The sequence below is a fragment of the Mobula hypostoma genome, chromosome 8 (assembly GCF_963921235.1).
Source record: "Mobula hypostoma chromosome 8, sMobHyp1.1, whole genome shotgun sequence".
NCBI classification, from domain to species: domain Eukaryota; kingdom Metazoa; phylum Chordata; class Chondrichthyes; order Myliobatiformes; family Myliobatidae; genus Mobula; species Mobula hypostoma.
The window spans coordinates 15,507,843-15,523,480 of NC_086104.1; the positions used below are offsets into that span (position 1 = coordinate 15,507,843).

Genomic DNA, 15,638 nt, shown 5'->3' on the forward strand with positions numbered 1-15,638 from the left:
AATACTCCTATAAGTATTAAAATAAAGAATGATCACGTTGCAAATTTTCACCCAATAATTATTTTTCCCCCTCACAGATCAATAATGAGTATTTTCTCAGTCTGGTTCTCAAGCACTGACATCACTAACGTTCCAACTCGTCTGGGGAGAAGGGGGAGCGCGGGTGGTGGTCGGAACGGCGCAGAAGATCTCGCGAGACTTCTTTTCGGGGAGGCAGCGCGAGAGAGGGGGAGAGAAGACGAACGCGAGCCGGGGGAAAAGAATTCTCCAGTAACGGACGAGCCGCGAGACGCGTCGTCGGTGACGTCAGGAGTTTTCCCCTCAAAGTCAACAAGAACAGGAGCAGCTGGAGTTTCAATGTGAAACAATTAGAAATATATAAATAATTATATATATATATTTTTTTAAATTTTGGGGGAAAAGAAATCATCCTCCAGAAAAGTAGCGCAGCCGATCCACCCCGAAGGAGAGCTCCAGTGCGGTTGAGTCGGTGGGTGGGCGAGCCGGCCGGCGCTGCACTGAGGCTGAAGGTAGGTGAGGAGGATGGAGATGTCTGGATGGGATGGGAGATGGAGCCGGCCGGCGGGCCGGCTTGGCCTGGGCCGGTCACCCCTCCGTACAGTGCATTAAAAAAAACAATATTGTCTGTGATATGTGGGAGACTTTGTATTCGTGAGGGGAGGAGGGAGTGGGGATGGTGGAAGAGGAAGAGGAGGAGGAGGAGGAGGAGGAGGAGGAGGAGGGGTTTCTGTTTCTGGCCTAGCGTGCATCAGTCTCCTCCATCACCATAACTACTACTAACTAACCTCAATAACTTTGGAGCACCAATTGCGCCGGTGGGGTCGGTAATAACTAATGCATTGATGTTGGGTTGCAGACTATTTTTTCCCCCCAAGGCGACTGCAATTTATCTGAATGGGAAGAGGAGAGGAGGCGGCGGTGTATTCAAAAGCCGCTTCCGAAAAAGATTGTACAGCATAATAAACAGAATATGCGAATTGAATGGAAAATAAATAAAGCGACGAGACTTGTAATCAGCCAGACAGCCCTTCGCACTTTCACCCGATAGGATTTATCTTTTATAATGAGATGCTCAAACACACCAGTCCGATTCAGCGACAGATTGATTTTGTCCGAATGCTTTTTATGGGGGGTGGGGGTGGGGGAGGGAGAAGGGTGGGAGTGGTGGCGAGAAAACGCATTTAGGGTTGCTGTGGGTGTTTTTGTCTTGGTGTTATTTTTGAGATAATGTAAAATTAAATACATTGCTTAATTTATTGGAAGTAAATGGACTCGGGTGGAGGATGTAGCAGACTACGTCTACCCAGCGTCTGCTGTAGGAATGTTATGTCTCGTACAAATGTTAATTTAAAAAAAATGCCATCGGCCCAAATGAAGGACTAGTACATGTCAGGTTTTAAAATGCTTAATACTATATGAGCCTGCCATGATACAATGTAGGGGTGGAGTTTAATTAATGTATTGATGTCTCCAAAAGGCATAAAAAATTAATAACTAAACTCAAACCTTTTGTTGTAAAATTTAATTTTCCTCACCGAAGAATCCTGCTGAAATGTTGCGATTCCACTATTTAAATATTTGAAGTACTTCACAGAAACAACGTAATTGTATTTATTTACAAAAACACTTATTTTGGCAAAGCAGCTTTCAGATATTAGATCAGATTAAATCAAGTTTAACAATGTACAGTTATGCAGCCCTAAATTATTTGTGGCCATTTGCGAAAATAGTTTTTCTCAGTCCTAATTTTTTTTTCTGGGTAAATCTGCCATTGAAGTATCACAAGACTAAAATTGCGATATGATCGTTTAGTGCGTCAATTTTCGTGTTCAAATTGTGGTATTGTTTTCGTGACAGCGGTAGCTATCGGATTGGAAGACGGCTTGAGGAAATAGCGGTGGGAAGGCAGAGCCAGTCCAAAAGACGACTTGCTCGGCTAGCTGGGCTCTGAAGGAACCGCGGATATGAGCGATATAACCATTGTGAAGGAAGGATGGGTGCAAAAAAGAGGTAAATTTGGCATTATTTAAGTTACTATCTAGTATCACGCACGAATGGGAACGAATTATCAGGCTGGATGAATGGAGGGTGGATAGCCGAAATAAGTAACCGGGTGTAGTTTTGAGTATGCAAACGTTACGGCAGCGTGTTTTCGACGCTGACGTAACCGGCATAATACCAGCCAAATTATTCTTTTTTGATTTGGAGTGTTTTTCCCCATTACTTAAGCTGAGATTTCGATGGGGTTTTAAAAACTTGTTTTCAATCGCGCCAACTCTAATTGCGGATTTGTAAGATAATCAAAATAGGAAACAGATCTGTTTACATATTAGTTTTGGCTTGGATCCATTGTTTCTTTAGTGTTCAGTTGGTTTAGTGGTAATGTTAGCAGTTGGTCCTTAGTGGCATATATTTATTCGCTTGTGTGATCGTAAAAATAGAGTAAGTGATTAGGGAGTTTGGAAATAACAAAACAATTTCCTGTTTATTTCAGAGTGGCTAGGTTCCCAGTGCTGGGCTGTGCATTTGCCTAACGTGGCATGTAATACCTAGTGTTATTATTTTAAAAAATGGGAACCTAGGATAAAATTGTCAGTTTATTATGAACTATGGTTAGAAAATGTAAGAATCACTGGCATGGTAATAGTAAGTTTATTATTAATCTTGGTAACAATGCTTTATAGATATAAGTGCCAATGTTTGACATTGGTCTTGAACGTTGCTTAAATTTTTTTTGGCAAACCTCTGAAGTTGTGCTTGATTAGGAATGCTTTGTTTTGTGTTTTGGAAATCAATTAGAAGAGGTTTTTAACATGACTGATCTGATGTAGGACGATGGTACTTGACTGAGTTATAAACTTTGAGAAGAGATGTGATGTGCTTGTGGTTCATGAGTTTTTTAAAAAATAAAATCAAAAGATTTTATCGTCTCAATTATCAGCAATCCTGTTGGATTTCAGCTTTGCCTCTGTTGTATTTATACTGTCATTTAATTTGTTGCTTTAACCTCTTGCAAGTCATGGAATTATGAACTGTTATAGAATTAATGTTAGTGGAATATATAATTAGAATTTCCTATTGTAAAAACAAACTGTCTCAGGAAATTAATCACGTGTTTTTTGATGCATCCATAAATAGTAACTCAGTAACTCAAACACTGAAATCTCAAATTACACTCTTAAAGAAAAAAACCATTGTTGAAGGAGATTGCTCATCATAGATAGTGAAATGTAACTATTTTGTAAGATGTCTGCAAAAGAAATTGTATGGAAGCATGACCATGTTTAAGACCTCGAGGCATGATTGTAATATGAATTCTTTGAAACATTGCATTAATTCATTTGCTGAGTTCATCCAGCATTTTATGTGTGTAGCAGTAGTTAAGTTACAAGTTGAGCTTTAATTGTTTTAAATATTTGTATCTTAACATTATAAGTTTGGAGTTGAAGTTTAATATTTGTTTGTATATGAACCACACCATATATGATTTAAAGAAACAAGTTTTTACTGTAATGCTCAACTAGCTTTCCTTTAACTATTTCTTAAGTATTTTATATTGTCTCTTTTAATCTTCCTACATGTGATATAGTGGTTTTAATTTTCACATTGCAGTAATAAGACCATTTGGCCGTCATCCCTGTGGCAGCACCTTGAAAGAGTTATAAAAAGTTGCTTTGCATTTCTGCTCTTTTTATAGTATAGATATAGAAACAGATTCTGTGACTCATTAATGTCAACCAAGTTACCTGAGTTAGTCTCATTTGCCTGTGTTTGGCCAATATCTCCCTAAACCTTTCCTATCCATGTAGCTGTCCGAATGTCTTTTAAACGTAATTGCTCCCACCTCTTTCACTTCCTCTGGCAGCTTGTTCCATATGCCCACTGTCCTCTGGGAGGGAAAAGATGTCCTTGAGGTCCCCTTTAAATTTTTCTCCTTCACCTTAAATTTGTCCTGTATTTTTAGATTCCCCTACTCTGTGGAAAAAGTCTGATCATTCACTTTATCAGTGCCCCTCATCATTTTATTAACTTAAGGAACATTACCCCAGGCTATTTGTCTTATGTGCACCTTTCCCAGTTTAGTAACATCCTTTCTGTAGCTAGATGACTGGAACTATGTAGAGTACTCCAAATTAGTCTCACCAGCGCTTTGTACAGTTGTAACTGACATCCCAACTCTTGCACATAGTACCCTGACTGATGAAACCAAGCATGTCAAACCCCTTCTTCACCAACAAGTCTACATATTTTACCACTTTACTGTATTTTTATCTCTAGGTCTCTCTGTTCTGCAACTCTGCACAAGGTCTGTCATGTACCATGTATGTGTTGCCTTGGTTTAACATGACAAAAGACAACACTGTGCATTTGTCTGAGTTAAATTTCAGCGGCCATTTCCTTAGCCTGCTTTCCCAATTGATCTTGATCATGTTTTAAGTTTGGAAAACTTTTATTGTTCACTATACCACTGATTTTGTTGTCATGCATTCTCATCCAAATTGATAATGGGCCCAGCACCAGATTTCAGAGGCTTCTAATCTGGAGGAAAATTCCTCCACTGCCACCCTCTGAATCATTCTAGCAATCCAATTTGTATCCAGTTGGTTAACTTTTTCTGGATTCCATGTGATCTCACCTGGACCAGTCTATTCTGTGGGATCTTGTCAAAAGCCTTGCTAAAGCTTATGTAGACGATGCTTACTGCTATCCCTTAACAAATCTATTTTGAAACTGCATCTAATATCCTTGTGAAAAGAAATTAAAGAACTTTTATTTTTTTTGAGGCAGTGCATTGCTAGAAATTTACTTTCCTTTTTAAAAATGTTCTTCTCTGCTCTATCATCTGCCACAGTTAACCGGAAGGCAATAACTCATAATTTTGTAAACCTCGGTTTAATATCCCCAGAAATCTGACTTGACAAGAATGTTCTGGGTTCTTTGTCTCTCCACACAAATGAAGCTCCTTATCCCTTTCATTCGTAAATTATCAGTACACACACATAATTAAAAATGTATGTGTGTGAATGGCTTTTGCTTCAGATGTAATCCACTTTCAGAAACAAAGCCCACATGTGCACCAACCTACCTCATTGTTTTGGCCTGGGATTTAGAAGAGAAAACCAAATAGTTGAGATATAAACCTGAACTGAACACATTATATAATTTTCTCTTGGACCAAACTAAGATCTAGTAATTTCTTAAGGCAAAACTGAGTATTTCTTACTGTTTTCTACCATTCATCAGTTAGTAACTTGTAGAGTGATCTTTTAGATTAGGTATTGAGTATTCATTGATATAGCAAATAAATCTGGTCTTTGAATGTTATTAAGCAGAGTGCTACCATTTTAGTAAATGGCATGAAATGGAATATTCATCCTGCACTCCCTAAAAAGAAACCTGAAAGTAAAAGTTTGCTTAAAAAGCAGACCTGTTTTCTCTGCTGTTTACATAATAATGAAGTTCTACTCTGGTGTCTCGCAAAATTATAAAATTCTCTCAAACTCCTGACAGGCACTATCAGTGTTATAAAGTGTTTAAAGCAGTCTATAAAAGTTAGTTTTTCATATAATTGCAAAACTTTTGTAAGGAGGGAAATACGAAGGAATGCTGTAAATTAATAGGTGTGACAATATCAGCTTTATTAATGTTTCTTGGGATTTTTAAATTAATATTTTATGTTGGGCAGAACCAAGTTGATATGATTTGTCCTTATTATCGGTATGAGTGATCTTTCTGAAGTTACTGGTTGCAGGGTCCTTTAATTGATATTTAGACTGTGATTGTCCAATGTCACTCAATACCAACGATTTGAGTGTGGTACGTGGGCTTTATTAATATTGGCCTATCATTCAAAACTTCAGTAGTGGTTTTTGCTTTGATTAATAATAGATAAGTTGATTACATTCTATATAAGTGCATTCTCACTATGTTGTGATTGTCATAGTGCAATACAACAAAGAAACAGCTTGTTTCGAGTTGGGATATCATAATGGAAGATCAATTTTGAAGTAAAGGATTGGCAAATGGAGAAAGATGGAATTTTTTCACTTGGAGTGTATTTTTAGGAGTTTTTTTTATTTTGGAGGGCTCTGAAGGCTTAATTGTAGTGCATATTCAAAATGACGATAGATTTGAAATTTTGGATATTTTAAGAATCAAGGGAAAGGGTTAGTGCATGAAAGTACCGTTAAGATCTATGCAAAGTGTGCCAAATTCACTGGAAGAATAAATGAATCATCATTGATATCCTCTCACAGGCCAAAATCCTCAGCAATATGGACGTAAATGATACTGTGGCTGTTTCGTACAGCTTAATCCTTCCTGTGGGTCTGGTGTTGAGAATGCAAGGAAAAAAATGTCGAGTAAATAAAAGAAAAGATTCAAGGATGTGCTCAAAGCCTTCTTGAAGAAAGGAAATGTCTCCACTGATTCTAGGGAGTTCCTGGTTCATGATACCTTTTAAATCAATTGACATTCAGAATGAAGTAATCATAAAAACATGGTCTATAGTACAATACAGGCCCTTCAGCCCACAATGCTGTGCCAAAGATATACATACTTTGGAAATTACCTATTTTTCTAAGCTCCATGTACAATTGGATTTAACATAGGCTCAGCAGGAGAAGCCAGAGAGTGGTAGTAGATGGTTGTCTCTCTGACTGTAGGCCTGTGACTAGTGATGTGCTGCAGGATTCATGCTGGCTTCATATTTGTTTATCATCTATGTAACTGATTTAGATATGCAAATGATACAAAGATTGGAGGCTTAGTAGACAGTGAGGAAGTCTTCAAAGCTTGCAAAGTGATCTGGAGCAGCTGAGAAAATGGTCTGAAAAATAGCAGATGGAATTGAATGTGGATAAGTGTGAGGGCGGCAAACCAGGGTAAGACTTGTATAGTGCATGGTAGACCACTGAGGTGTGTGGTAGAATAAGGGGTCCTGGGATTACAAATCCATAATTCTTTGAAAGTGGCATCATGGGTAGATAGGTTCGTAGAGAGAAATTCTAGCACACTGGCATTGTAAATCAGGGTATTTAGTACAGGAATTGTGTTGTTAAAGTTGTACAAGATATTGGTGAGGCTGAATTTAGAGTATCGTGTATAGTGCTGGTCACCTAGCTACAAGAAAAATATTAATAAGCTTGAAAGGGTACAAACATCAGAGGTGCAAAAGGACTAGGAGTCCTCATGCAAGACTCCCTGAAGGTTAATTTACAGGTTGAGTCTGTGGTAAATGCTAGCATTCATTTCAAGGGGAATAGAATATAAAAACAAGGAGATAATGCTGAGGCTTTATAAGAGACTAGTCAGGCTGCACTTGGAGTATTGTCAATAGTTTTGGGTCTCATATTTCTGAAAGGATGTGTTGTCATTAGAGAAAGTCCAGAGGATGTTGATGAGGATGATTCTGGAAATGAAGAGGTTAACATATGAGAAGCATTTGACAGCTTTGGGCCTGGACTCACTGGAATTTAGAAGAATACTGGGGCATCTCATTGAAACCTACTGAATGTGGAAAGGACTAGATACGGTGAGTGTGGAGAGGATGTTTCCTATGGTGGAGGTGTTCAGAACTGAAGACCAGAACTCCAAAATTGAGAGGCGACCCTTTAGAACAGAGGTAAGGAGGAATTTTTCTAGTCAGAGAGTAGTGAAGCTGTGGAATGCTCTGCCACAGATAGCTGTGGAGGCCAAGACTGGTGGGTATATTCAAAGCAAAAATTGATAGTTTACTAATTGGTCAGGTCATCAAGGGTTACGGCAAGAAGGCAGGTGTATGGGGTTGAGTGGGATCCAGGATCAGTCATGATGGAATGGCAGAGCAGATGTGATGGGCTGAATGGCCTAATTCTGCTCCTGTGTCTTATGGTACTAAGAACATTGACAAGGATGTTGCTGGAAATTGAGGTACTGAGTTGTAGGAACAGGGTGAATAGGTTAGTATTTCATTCCATGGACTGCAGGAGAATAGGAGATCTTTTAGAAGTATAGAAAATTGAGGAATATAGATAGAGTGACTGCATGCTGGCTTTTTCTTCTCAAGTCGGGTGAGACCAGAATTGAAGGCAAGAGGTTTGGGGTGAAAGGTGAAATGTTATAAGGAGAACCTCCGGGTTTTTGGTGGGGTGGGGGGAGTTGTCTTTCCTCAGTGGTGTGAGTGAAGTGAATTGCCAGTGGAAGTGGTAAATGAGAATTCAGTTGTAGCATTAGAAATTTGGATAGATACAGCAACACCCACAACACGCTGGAGGAACTCAGCAGGTTGGGCAGCATCCGTGGAAAAGATTGGTCGACGTTTCGGGCCGGAACCCTACGTCAGGACTGAAGAGGGAAAGGACAGAGGCCCTATAAAGAAGGTGGGGGGAGGGCGGGAAGGAGAAGGTTGGTAGGTTCCAAGTGAAAAACCAGTAAGAGGGAAGATAAAAGGGTAGGGGAAGGGAAGCAGGGAGGTGATAGGCAGGAAAGGTGAAGAAGGAATAGGGGAAAACACAATGGGTAGTAGGAGGTGGAACCAAGAGGGAGGTGGTAGGCAGCTGGGGGAGGGGACAGAGTGACATAGGGATAGGGGAAGGGAGGGGGAGAGAATCACTGGAAGTTGGAGAATTCTATGTTCATACCAAGGGGCTGGAGACTACCTAGATGGTATATGAGGTGTTGCTCCTCCAACCTGAGTTTGGCCCCATCATGGCAGTAGAGGAGGCCATGTATGGACATATCTGAGTGGGAGTGGGAAGCAGAGTTGAAGTGGGTGGCTACTGGGAGATCCTGTCTGTTTGGCGGACGGAGCGGAGGTGCTCGACGAAGCAGTCCCCCAATCTGCGTCGGGTTTCGCTGATGTAGAGGAGGCCGCACCGGGAGCACCGGATGCAATAGATGACCCCAACAGACTTGCAAGTGAAGTGTTGCCTCACTTGGAAGTACTGTTTGGGGCCCTGAATGGTGGATAGATACATGTCTGTGAGGAGTTTAGAGAGATATGGTCCAGTTGAAGGTAGATGAGTCTAGGCAGAAGACCATATTGGAGAGTCTATTCCTGTGGTATAGTACTTCATAACTTGATGATAGATTCAAGTGGAGAAGCAGCACTTGAATTGGCTTGAGAATTTCATGGCACACAACCCTGCATAACGGATGAAAGGAGTGTTTCACCTCAAATTATCCACCATCAGCCCCATCTGTAGGAGAATCTGCAATTTCTACAGTGGTCTTTTCAGCTACTTCAAGCCACAAATACTGGAGTGGAAGCAAGTTGCCTTCGATTTCAAGAAGCTATGCAAGGGAAAAGCTGTTGAGTATGAAGATCAGCTATGATCTTATTAAATAGTGGAGCAGGAATGAGGGCCCTGACGCTTATTCTCACTGCCAGCTGACTTGTGATCCTGTGGAGTAATGTCAGCTATACAGAATTGTTGTATTGTCTAGATCATAAAAGAATGCAGTCCAGTGATAAATCTTGATGCTGCCAAGTTCTGGAAATCTTGTGTACTATGGTGGTTATTTTGCTTTCAACATTCAATTTAACAAGAATATGTGAAATGGGGGATAAAAAGTTGATATTGTGAAATCACATTATTCTAGAGTGTTAGGCCTTGACATTAGGTGTAGATATAGTTAAATTGTTCAAATACATGCAATTTGTTTTAATCTCAGTCTCCACTAGTTCTCTCCCCTCCCCCTCCATTCTGGTTGCTTTTGAATAAAATGGAAATTAATGAGTTTGTGGAAAACTTGTATGGACAAGGACTAGACAACACACGACCTCCTTTAGGGAAATGAAGATGGACAAGTGGCTGAAGTGTCATTTCAAGTGAAAGTAATGACTATAGTTGTGATAGTTAAAGAGATGAGAATGGTCTAAAAGTTCAGTCCCTAAATTGGGGCAAGGTTAATTTTGATGGTGTTAGAAAAGAACTTGCAAGGTTTGATGGAAAAGACTGTTTGTCAAAATTGAGTGCATCATATTTTCAACAGCATCACAGGCAATAGCATTAGATAAACAAGGGGGTGAAAACAAATTACAGTGGATATCAGTTGATTGAACCACCAGTTAATCAGGGCAGCTGCTTATTTGGGGCAACTCTTAAAGAGCAAAAGCTAATTGAGAAAATAGCCAGGGTTTCCTTTCTTTATTTGACCATAAAATATAGGAGCAGAAGTAGGCCATTTGGCCCATTGAGTCTGCTCTGCCATTCAATCATGGGCTGATCCAATTCTTCCAGTCATCCCCACTCCCCTGCTTTCTCCCCATACCATTTGATGCCCTGGCTAATCAAGAACCTATCTATCTTTGCCTTAAATGCACCCAATGATGGCCTCCACAGCCACTCGTGGCAACAAATTCCACAGATTTACCACCCTCTGACTCTCTCACATAATATTCTCCACATAATAGGAATAGGAGACTGTTACTGAGCAGTTTCTAATGAGTCAGTTGTGGGCACTTGTGTGGCTGTTAGACACTACACTGTACTTGGAGCGACCAGTTTTTAAATAGCATCAGTTGTGTATGTATTCAAAAAGCAGTGATTTTTGTCACTGATAGTTGGAACGTAAGACAATTCAGAACTGTTTTGCTCACTAGCTTCAAGCATTCAGGCTTGGAGATGCAAGAAATGGCTGGGAGTGAAAATGAAACTATTTCACTACTTCAGTAATTTAGGAACTATGAAGAATTTGAAGGTATCAACAATCATCTTGAATGTTACAATGCAAATGAAGAATTAGAGGATGCAACAATTTTTGACTAGCATTATTTGTGTGGCCATTAGACACTACACTACTTGGAGCGACAGTTTTTAAAATGGCATCAGTTGTGTATGTTTATGTTATTCATTTGGGCTGGCAGATGCTAAATTAAAAAGCAGCAATTTTGACTCTACTGCATGCAAGAAAGCAGTGAAGGTGGTCCATTATCTCTGCACTAGGTGTCTGCGCTGATTTTGTTCAACAAGATCACTTACAGTCAATCAAAAGAACACAGCTTGCACTGTATGAATTCTGCCATTGATAACTGCTTGGAATTAATACAGTTTTATAGTACTGCATTTGTGTTGGTAATGTTCCAATTTGTTCTACATTTCATTTAAATACGTAGTTTGTCTTTTTTAAATATCACTTAACTATTTTCATGGAACTTCAGCTAATTAGGGCAGCCACTTAATTGGGCCAAAATGTGCTGGTCGCAATGTGTTTCAATTAACCAGAATCCACTGTGGAGACAATATCGGCAAGAGAACATAACCAAAGCAAAAATCCGAAGTCCTTTGCGGTACAAAGTGATAATATTGCTATGCTGAGGTAGTGATCAGGGCTCTACCAGTCAGTTCAGGAACAAAATGGTTGAAGAGAAGCAGCTTTCTTGAACCTGGTGTGAGGGTTTAGGTTTTGTACTTCCTGCCTGCTGGTAGCTGCAATAAGATAGCATGGCCTGGATGGCAAGTTAAAGGGATGTAAGACAAGTGTATAGATGTTCCTGATAAAGTGAAGGTGAAAGCTGGTGAGATTAGGGTATCCTGGTTGATGTGGGATGCTAAGGCTTTGGTCAGAAAAAAGGAGACAGGTGTCAGGCTCGGATCAGGTGAATCCCTTGAGCTGTAGAAGGGACGTAGGAGTACAGTATAGATGGAAATCAGGAGTGTATAAAGAAATGTTCTTGTTAGTGATTCTGTTATTGTGTCCGGGAACATTTCAACATTATGTACCAGCTCTTCCTTTTTCATAAAGTTGGATTAATCCTGGGGTTGTGGGCTGATCACATGCAGAAGACCCCAGAAGAGATTTTTCTATCTACCTTGGACATTAGTGAATTGCCAGAAGACTGCAGAGTGATTTTTTTTTTGCCCTTTTTAAGAAGGAATGCAGGGATTAGCCAGGAACTACAGGCTGATGAGTCTAATTTCAGCGGGAAAGTTACAGTGGAGGGATTCTGAGAGACGGGATCAGTTTGGATTTGGAAAGGCATGGACTGATTAGGTATAGTTGACAGTTATGCGAGTGGGAAGTTGAGTCTCGCAAAATGATTTTTTTTTGAAGAGTTGATTGAGGTTGACGAAGATGGTGCATGTAGGCATTGTCTACATGAACTTTAGCAAGGCTTTTGACAAGCCTTGTCAAGCATGGTAGATAGGTTTGGAAGGTGAGGTCACATGGAGGTTGACAATTAGATACAAAATAGCATGATGGAAGGTTGTTTTCTAGATTTGGAGGCCTATGATCAGTGGTGTGCTGTGTCCGCTGTTTGTCATAGAAATGATTTGGATGAAAATGTGGGTGGCACAATAATTCAGTTTGTAGATGATATTAAAATTTGTGGTGTGAATAAAGTTGTCACTGGGAAAGTAGGCGAAAGAAAAGCATATGGAATTTAACTAGGACGAGTGCAAAGTAATGGGTTTTGGGAAGTTAAACTAGGGCAGGATGTGTTCGGTGAATGACAGGGCTCGGGGAATGTTGTAGAAGATATATCAAAAGGTATAAATACAGAATTCCTTGAAAATGGTTACCCAGATGGACAAAAGTGGTAAAGAATGCACCACAGGCAAGCGTGCCATTTCAGTGTAAGAATTGGGATGTCATGCAATTTTTGAGTTTTGAGCAATGAGGAAGGGTTAATTAGCAATCTTGTCGTGAGAGGCCCCTTGGGTAAGAGTGACCATAATATGGTGGAATTCTTCATTAAGTTGGAGAGTGACATAGTTAATTCAGAAACAAAGGTTCTGAACTTAAAGAGGGGTAACTTTGAAGGTATGAGACGTGAATTAGCTAAGATAGACTGGCAAATGACACTTAAAGGATTGACGGTGGATATGTAATGGAAAGCATTTAAAGGTTGCATGGATGAACTACAACAATTGTTCATCCCAGTTTGGCAAAAGAATAAATCAAGGAAGGTAGTGCACCCGTGGCTGACAAGAGAAATTAGGGATAGTATCAATTCCAAAGCAGAAGCATACAAATTAGCCAGAGGAAGTGGCTCACCTGAGGACTGGGAGAAATTCAGAGTTCAGCAGAGGAGGACAAAGGGCTTAATTAGGAAGGGGAAAAAAGATTATGAGAGAAAACTGGCAGGGAACATAAAAGCTTTTACAGTCAGTTTTTATAGATATGTAAAAAGGAAAAGACTGGTAAAGACAAATGTAGGTCCCCTACAGACAGAAACAGGTGAATTGATTATGGGGAGCAAGGACATGGCAGACCAATTGAATAATTATGTTGGTTCTGTCTTCACGAAGGAGGACATAAATAATCTTCCAGAAATAGTAGGGGACAGAGGGTCCAGTGAGATGGAGGAACTGAGCGAAATACATGTTAGTAGGGAAGTGGTGTTAGGTAAATTGAAGGGATTGAAGGCAGATAAATCCCCAGGGCCAGATGGTCTGCATCCTAGAGTGCTTAAGGAAGTAGCCCAAGAAATAGTGGATGCATTAGTGATAATTTTTCAAAACTCATTAGATTCTGGACTAGTTCCTGAGGATTGGAGGGTGGCTAATGTAACCCCACTTTTTAAAAAAGGAGGGAGAGAGAAACCGGGGAATTATAGACCGGTTAGCCTAACGTCGGTGGTGGAGAAACTGCTGGAGTCAGTTATCAAAGATGTGGTAACAACACATTTGGAAAGCGGTGAAATCACTGGACAAAGTCAGCATGGATTTGTGAAAGGAAAATCATGTCTGACGAATCTCATAGAATTTTTTGAGGATGTAACTAGTAGAGTGGATCGGGGAGAACTAGTGGATGTATATTTGGATTTTCAAAAGGCTTTTGACGAGGTCCCACACAGGAGATTAGTGTGCAAACTTGAAGCACACGGTATTGGGGGTAAGGTATTGATGTGGATGGAGAATTGGTTAGCAGACAGGAAGCAAAGAGTGGGAATAAACGGGACCTTTTCAGAATGGCAGGCGGTGACTAGTGGGGTACCGCAAGGGTCAGTGCTGGGACCCCAGTTGTTTACAATATATATTAATGACTTGGATGAGGGAATTAAATGCGGCATCTCCAAGTTTGCGGATGACACGAAGCTGGGTGGCAGTGTTAGCTGTGAGGAGGATGCTAAGAGGATGCAGGGTGACTTGGATAGGTTGGGTGAGTGGGCAAATTCATGGCAGATGCAATTTAATGTGGATAAATGTGAAGTTATCCACTTTGGTGGCAAAAATAGGAAAACAGATTATTATCTGAATGGTGGCCGATTAGGAAAAGGGGAGGTGCAATGAGACCTGGGTGTCATTATACACCAGTCATTGAAAGTGGGCATGCAGGTACAGCAGGCGGTGAAAAAGGCGAATGGTATGCTGGCATTTATAGCGAGAGGATTCGAGTACAGGAGCAGGGAGGTACTACTGCAGTTGTACAAGGCCTTGGTGAGACCACACCTGGAGTATTGTGTGCAGTTTTGGTCCCCTAATCTGAGGAAAGACACCCTTGCCATAGAGGGAGTACAAAGAAGGTTCACCAGATTGATTCCTGGGATGGCAGGACTTTCATATGAAGAAAGACTGGATGAACTGGGCTTGTACTCGTTGGAATTTAGAAGATTGAGGGGGGATCTTATTGAAACGTATAAAATCCTAAAGGGATTGGACAGGCTAGATGCAGGAAGATTGTTTCCGATGTTGGGGAAGTCCAGAACAAGGGGTCACAGTTTGAGGATAAAGGGGAAGCCTTTTAGGACCGAGATTAGGAAAAACTTCTTCACACAGAGAGTGGTGAATCTGTGGAATTCTCTGCCACAGGAAATAGTTGAGGCCAGTTCATTGGCTATATTTAAGAGGGAGTTAGATATGGCCCTTGTGGCTACGGGGATCAGGGGGTATGGAGGGAAGGCTGGGGCGGGGTTCTGAGTTGGAGGATTAGCCATGATCATAATAAATGGCGGTGCAGGCTCAAAGGGCCGAATGGCCTACTCCTGCACCTATTTTTCTATGTTTCTATGTTTCTATGCTTCAGCTTGACAAGATACTAGTGAAACTGCACCTGGAATGTTATCTGCTGTCTGGATACTATGTTTAAGGGAGGTTGTGATTAAGCTTGCAAGGGTGCACAAAATATTCATAAGGATGCTCTCTGGATTGGAGGGCTTGAGTTGTAGCTAGACTGAATAGCTTGGAACTATTTTGCGTGGAGTAAAGGAGGCTGACAAATGACCTTGGAGATTTAAAATCTGAAGGGAAATAAGAAAGATGGTTTGTAAAAGTCTTTCCCACAGGACAGTCTAAATCTAAAGGCGTAGGTTTAACGTGAGAGGGGGAAAAAAAATAAAGGGGAACTTAGTTGCAAGCTTTTCCCTAGGTGGTATATACAGTGCCTATAAAAAGTACTCCCCCCCCCCCCAGAAGTTTTCATGTTCTGTCATTTTACAACATTGAATCACAGTGGATTTAATTGAGCTTTTTTGACACTGATCAACAGAAAGATTCTTTTGTGTCAAAGTGAGAATGAATCTCTACAAAGTGATCTAAATTAATTACAAATATAAAACACAAAATAATTGATTGCATAAGTATTCACCACCTCCAAGGCCATATTTAGTAGAATCACTTTTGGCAGCAATTACAGCCTTGAGTTTGTGTGGATAGGTGTCTTTTAGTTTTGGACATCTGGACACTGCAATT

General features: G+C 40.5%; 1 protein-coding gene across 2 annotated transcripts in view; it reads left to right on the forward strand.

Annotated features, from left to right (window-relative positions):
* The first annotated feature begins 235 nt into the window (after positions 1-235).
* Positions 236-15,638, forward strand: part of akt3a (v-akt murine thymoma viral oncogene homolog 3a) — a 502,171-nt gene continuing 486,768 nt past the window's right edge. For both annotated transcript variants that reach the window (XM_063055500.1, XM_063055501.1), the window contains exons 1-2: positions 236-530; positions 1,879-2,031. In XM_063055500.1, coding sequence (XP_062911570.1) covers positions 1,986-2,031 — 46 coding nt within the window. In that variant the 5' untranslated portion in view covers positions 236-530; positions 1,879-1,985. The remainder of the gene's footprint in view (positions 531-1,878; positions 2,032-15,638) is intronic.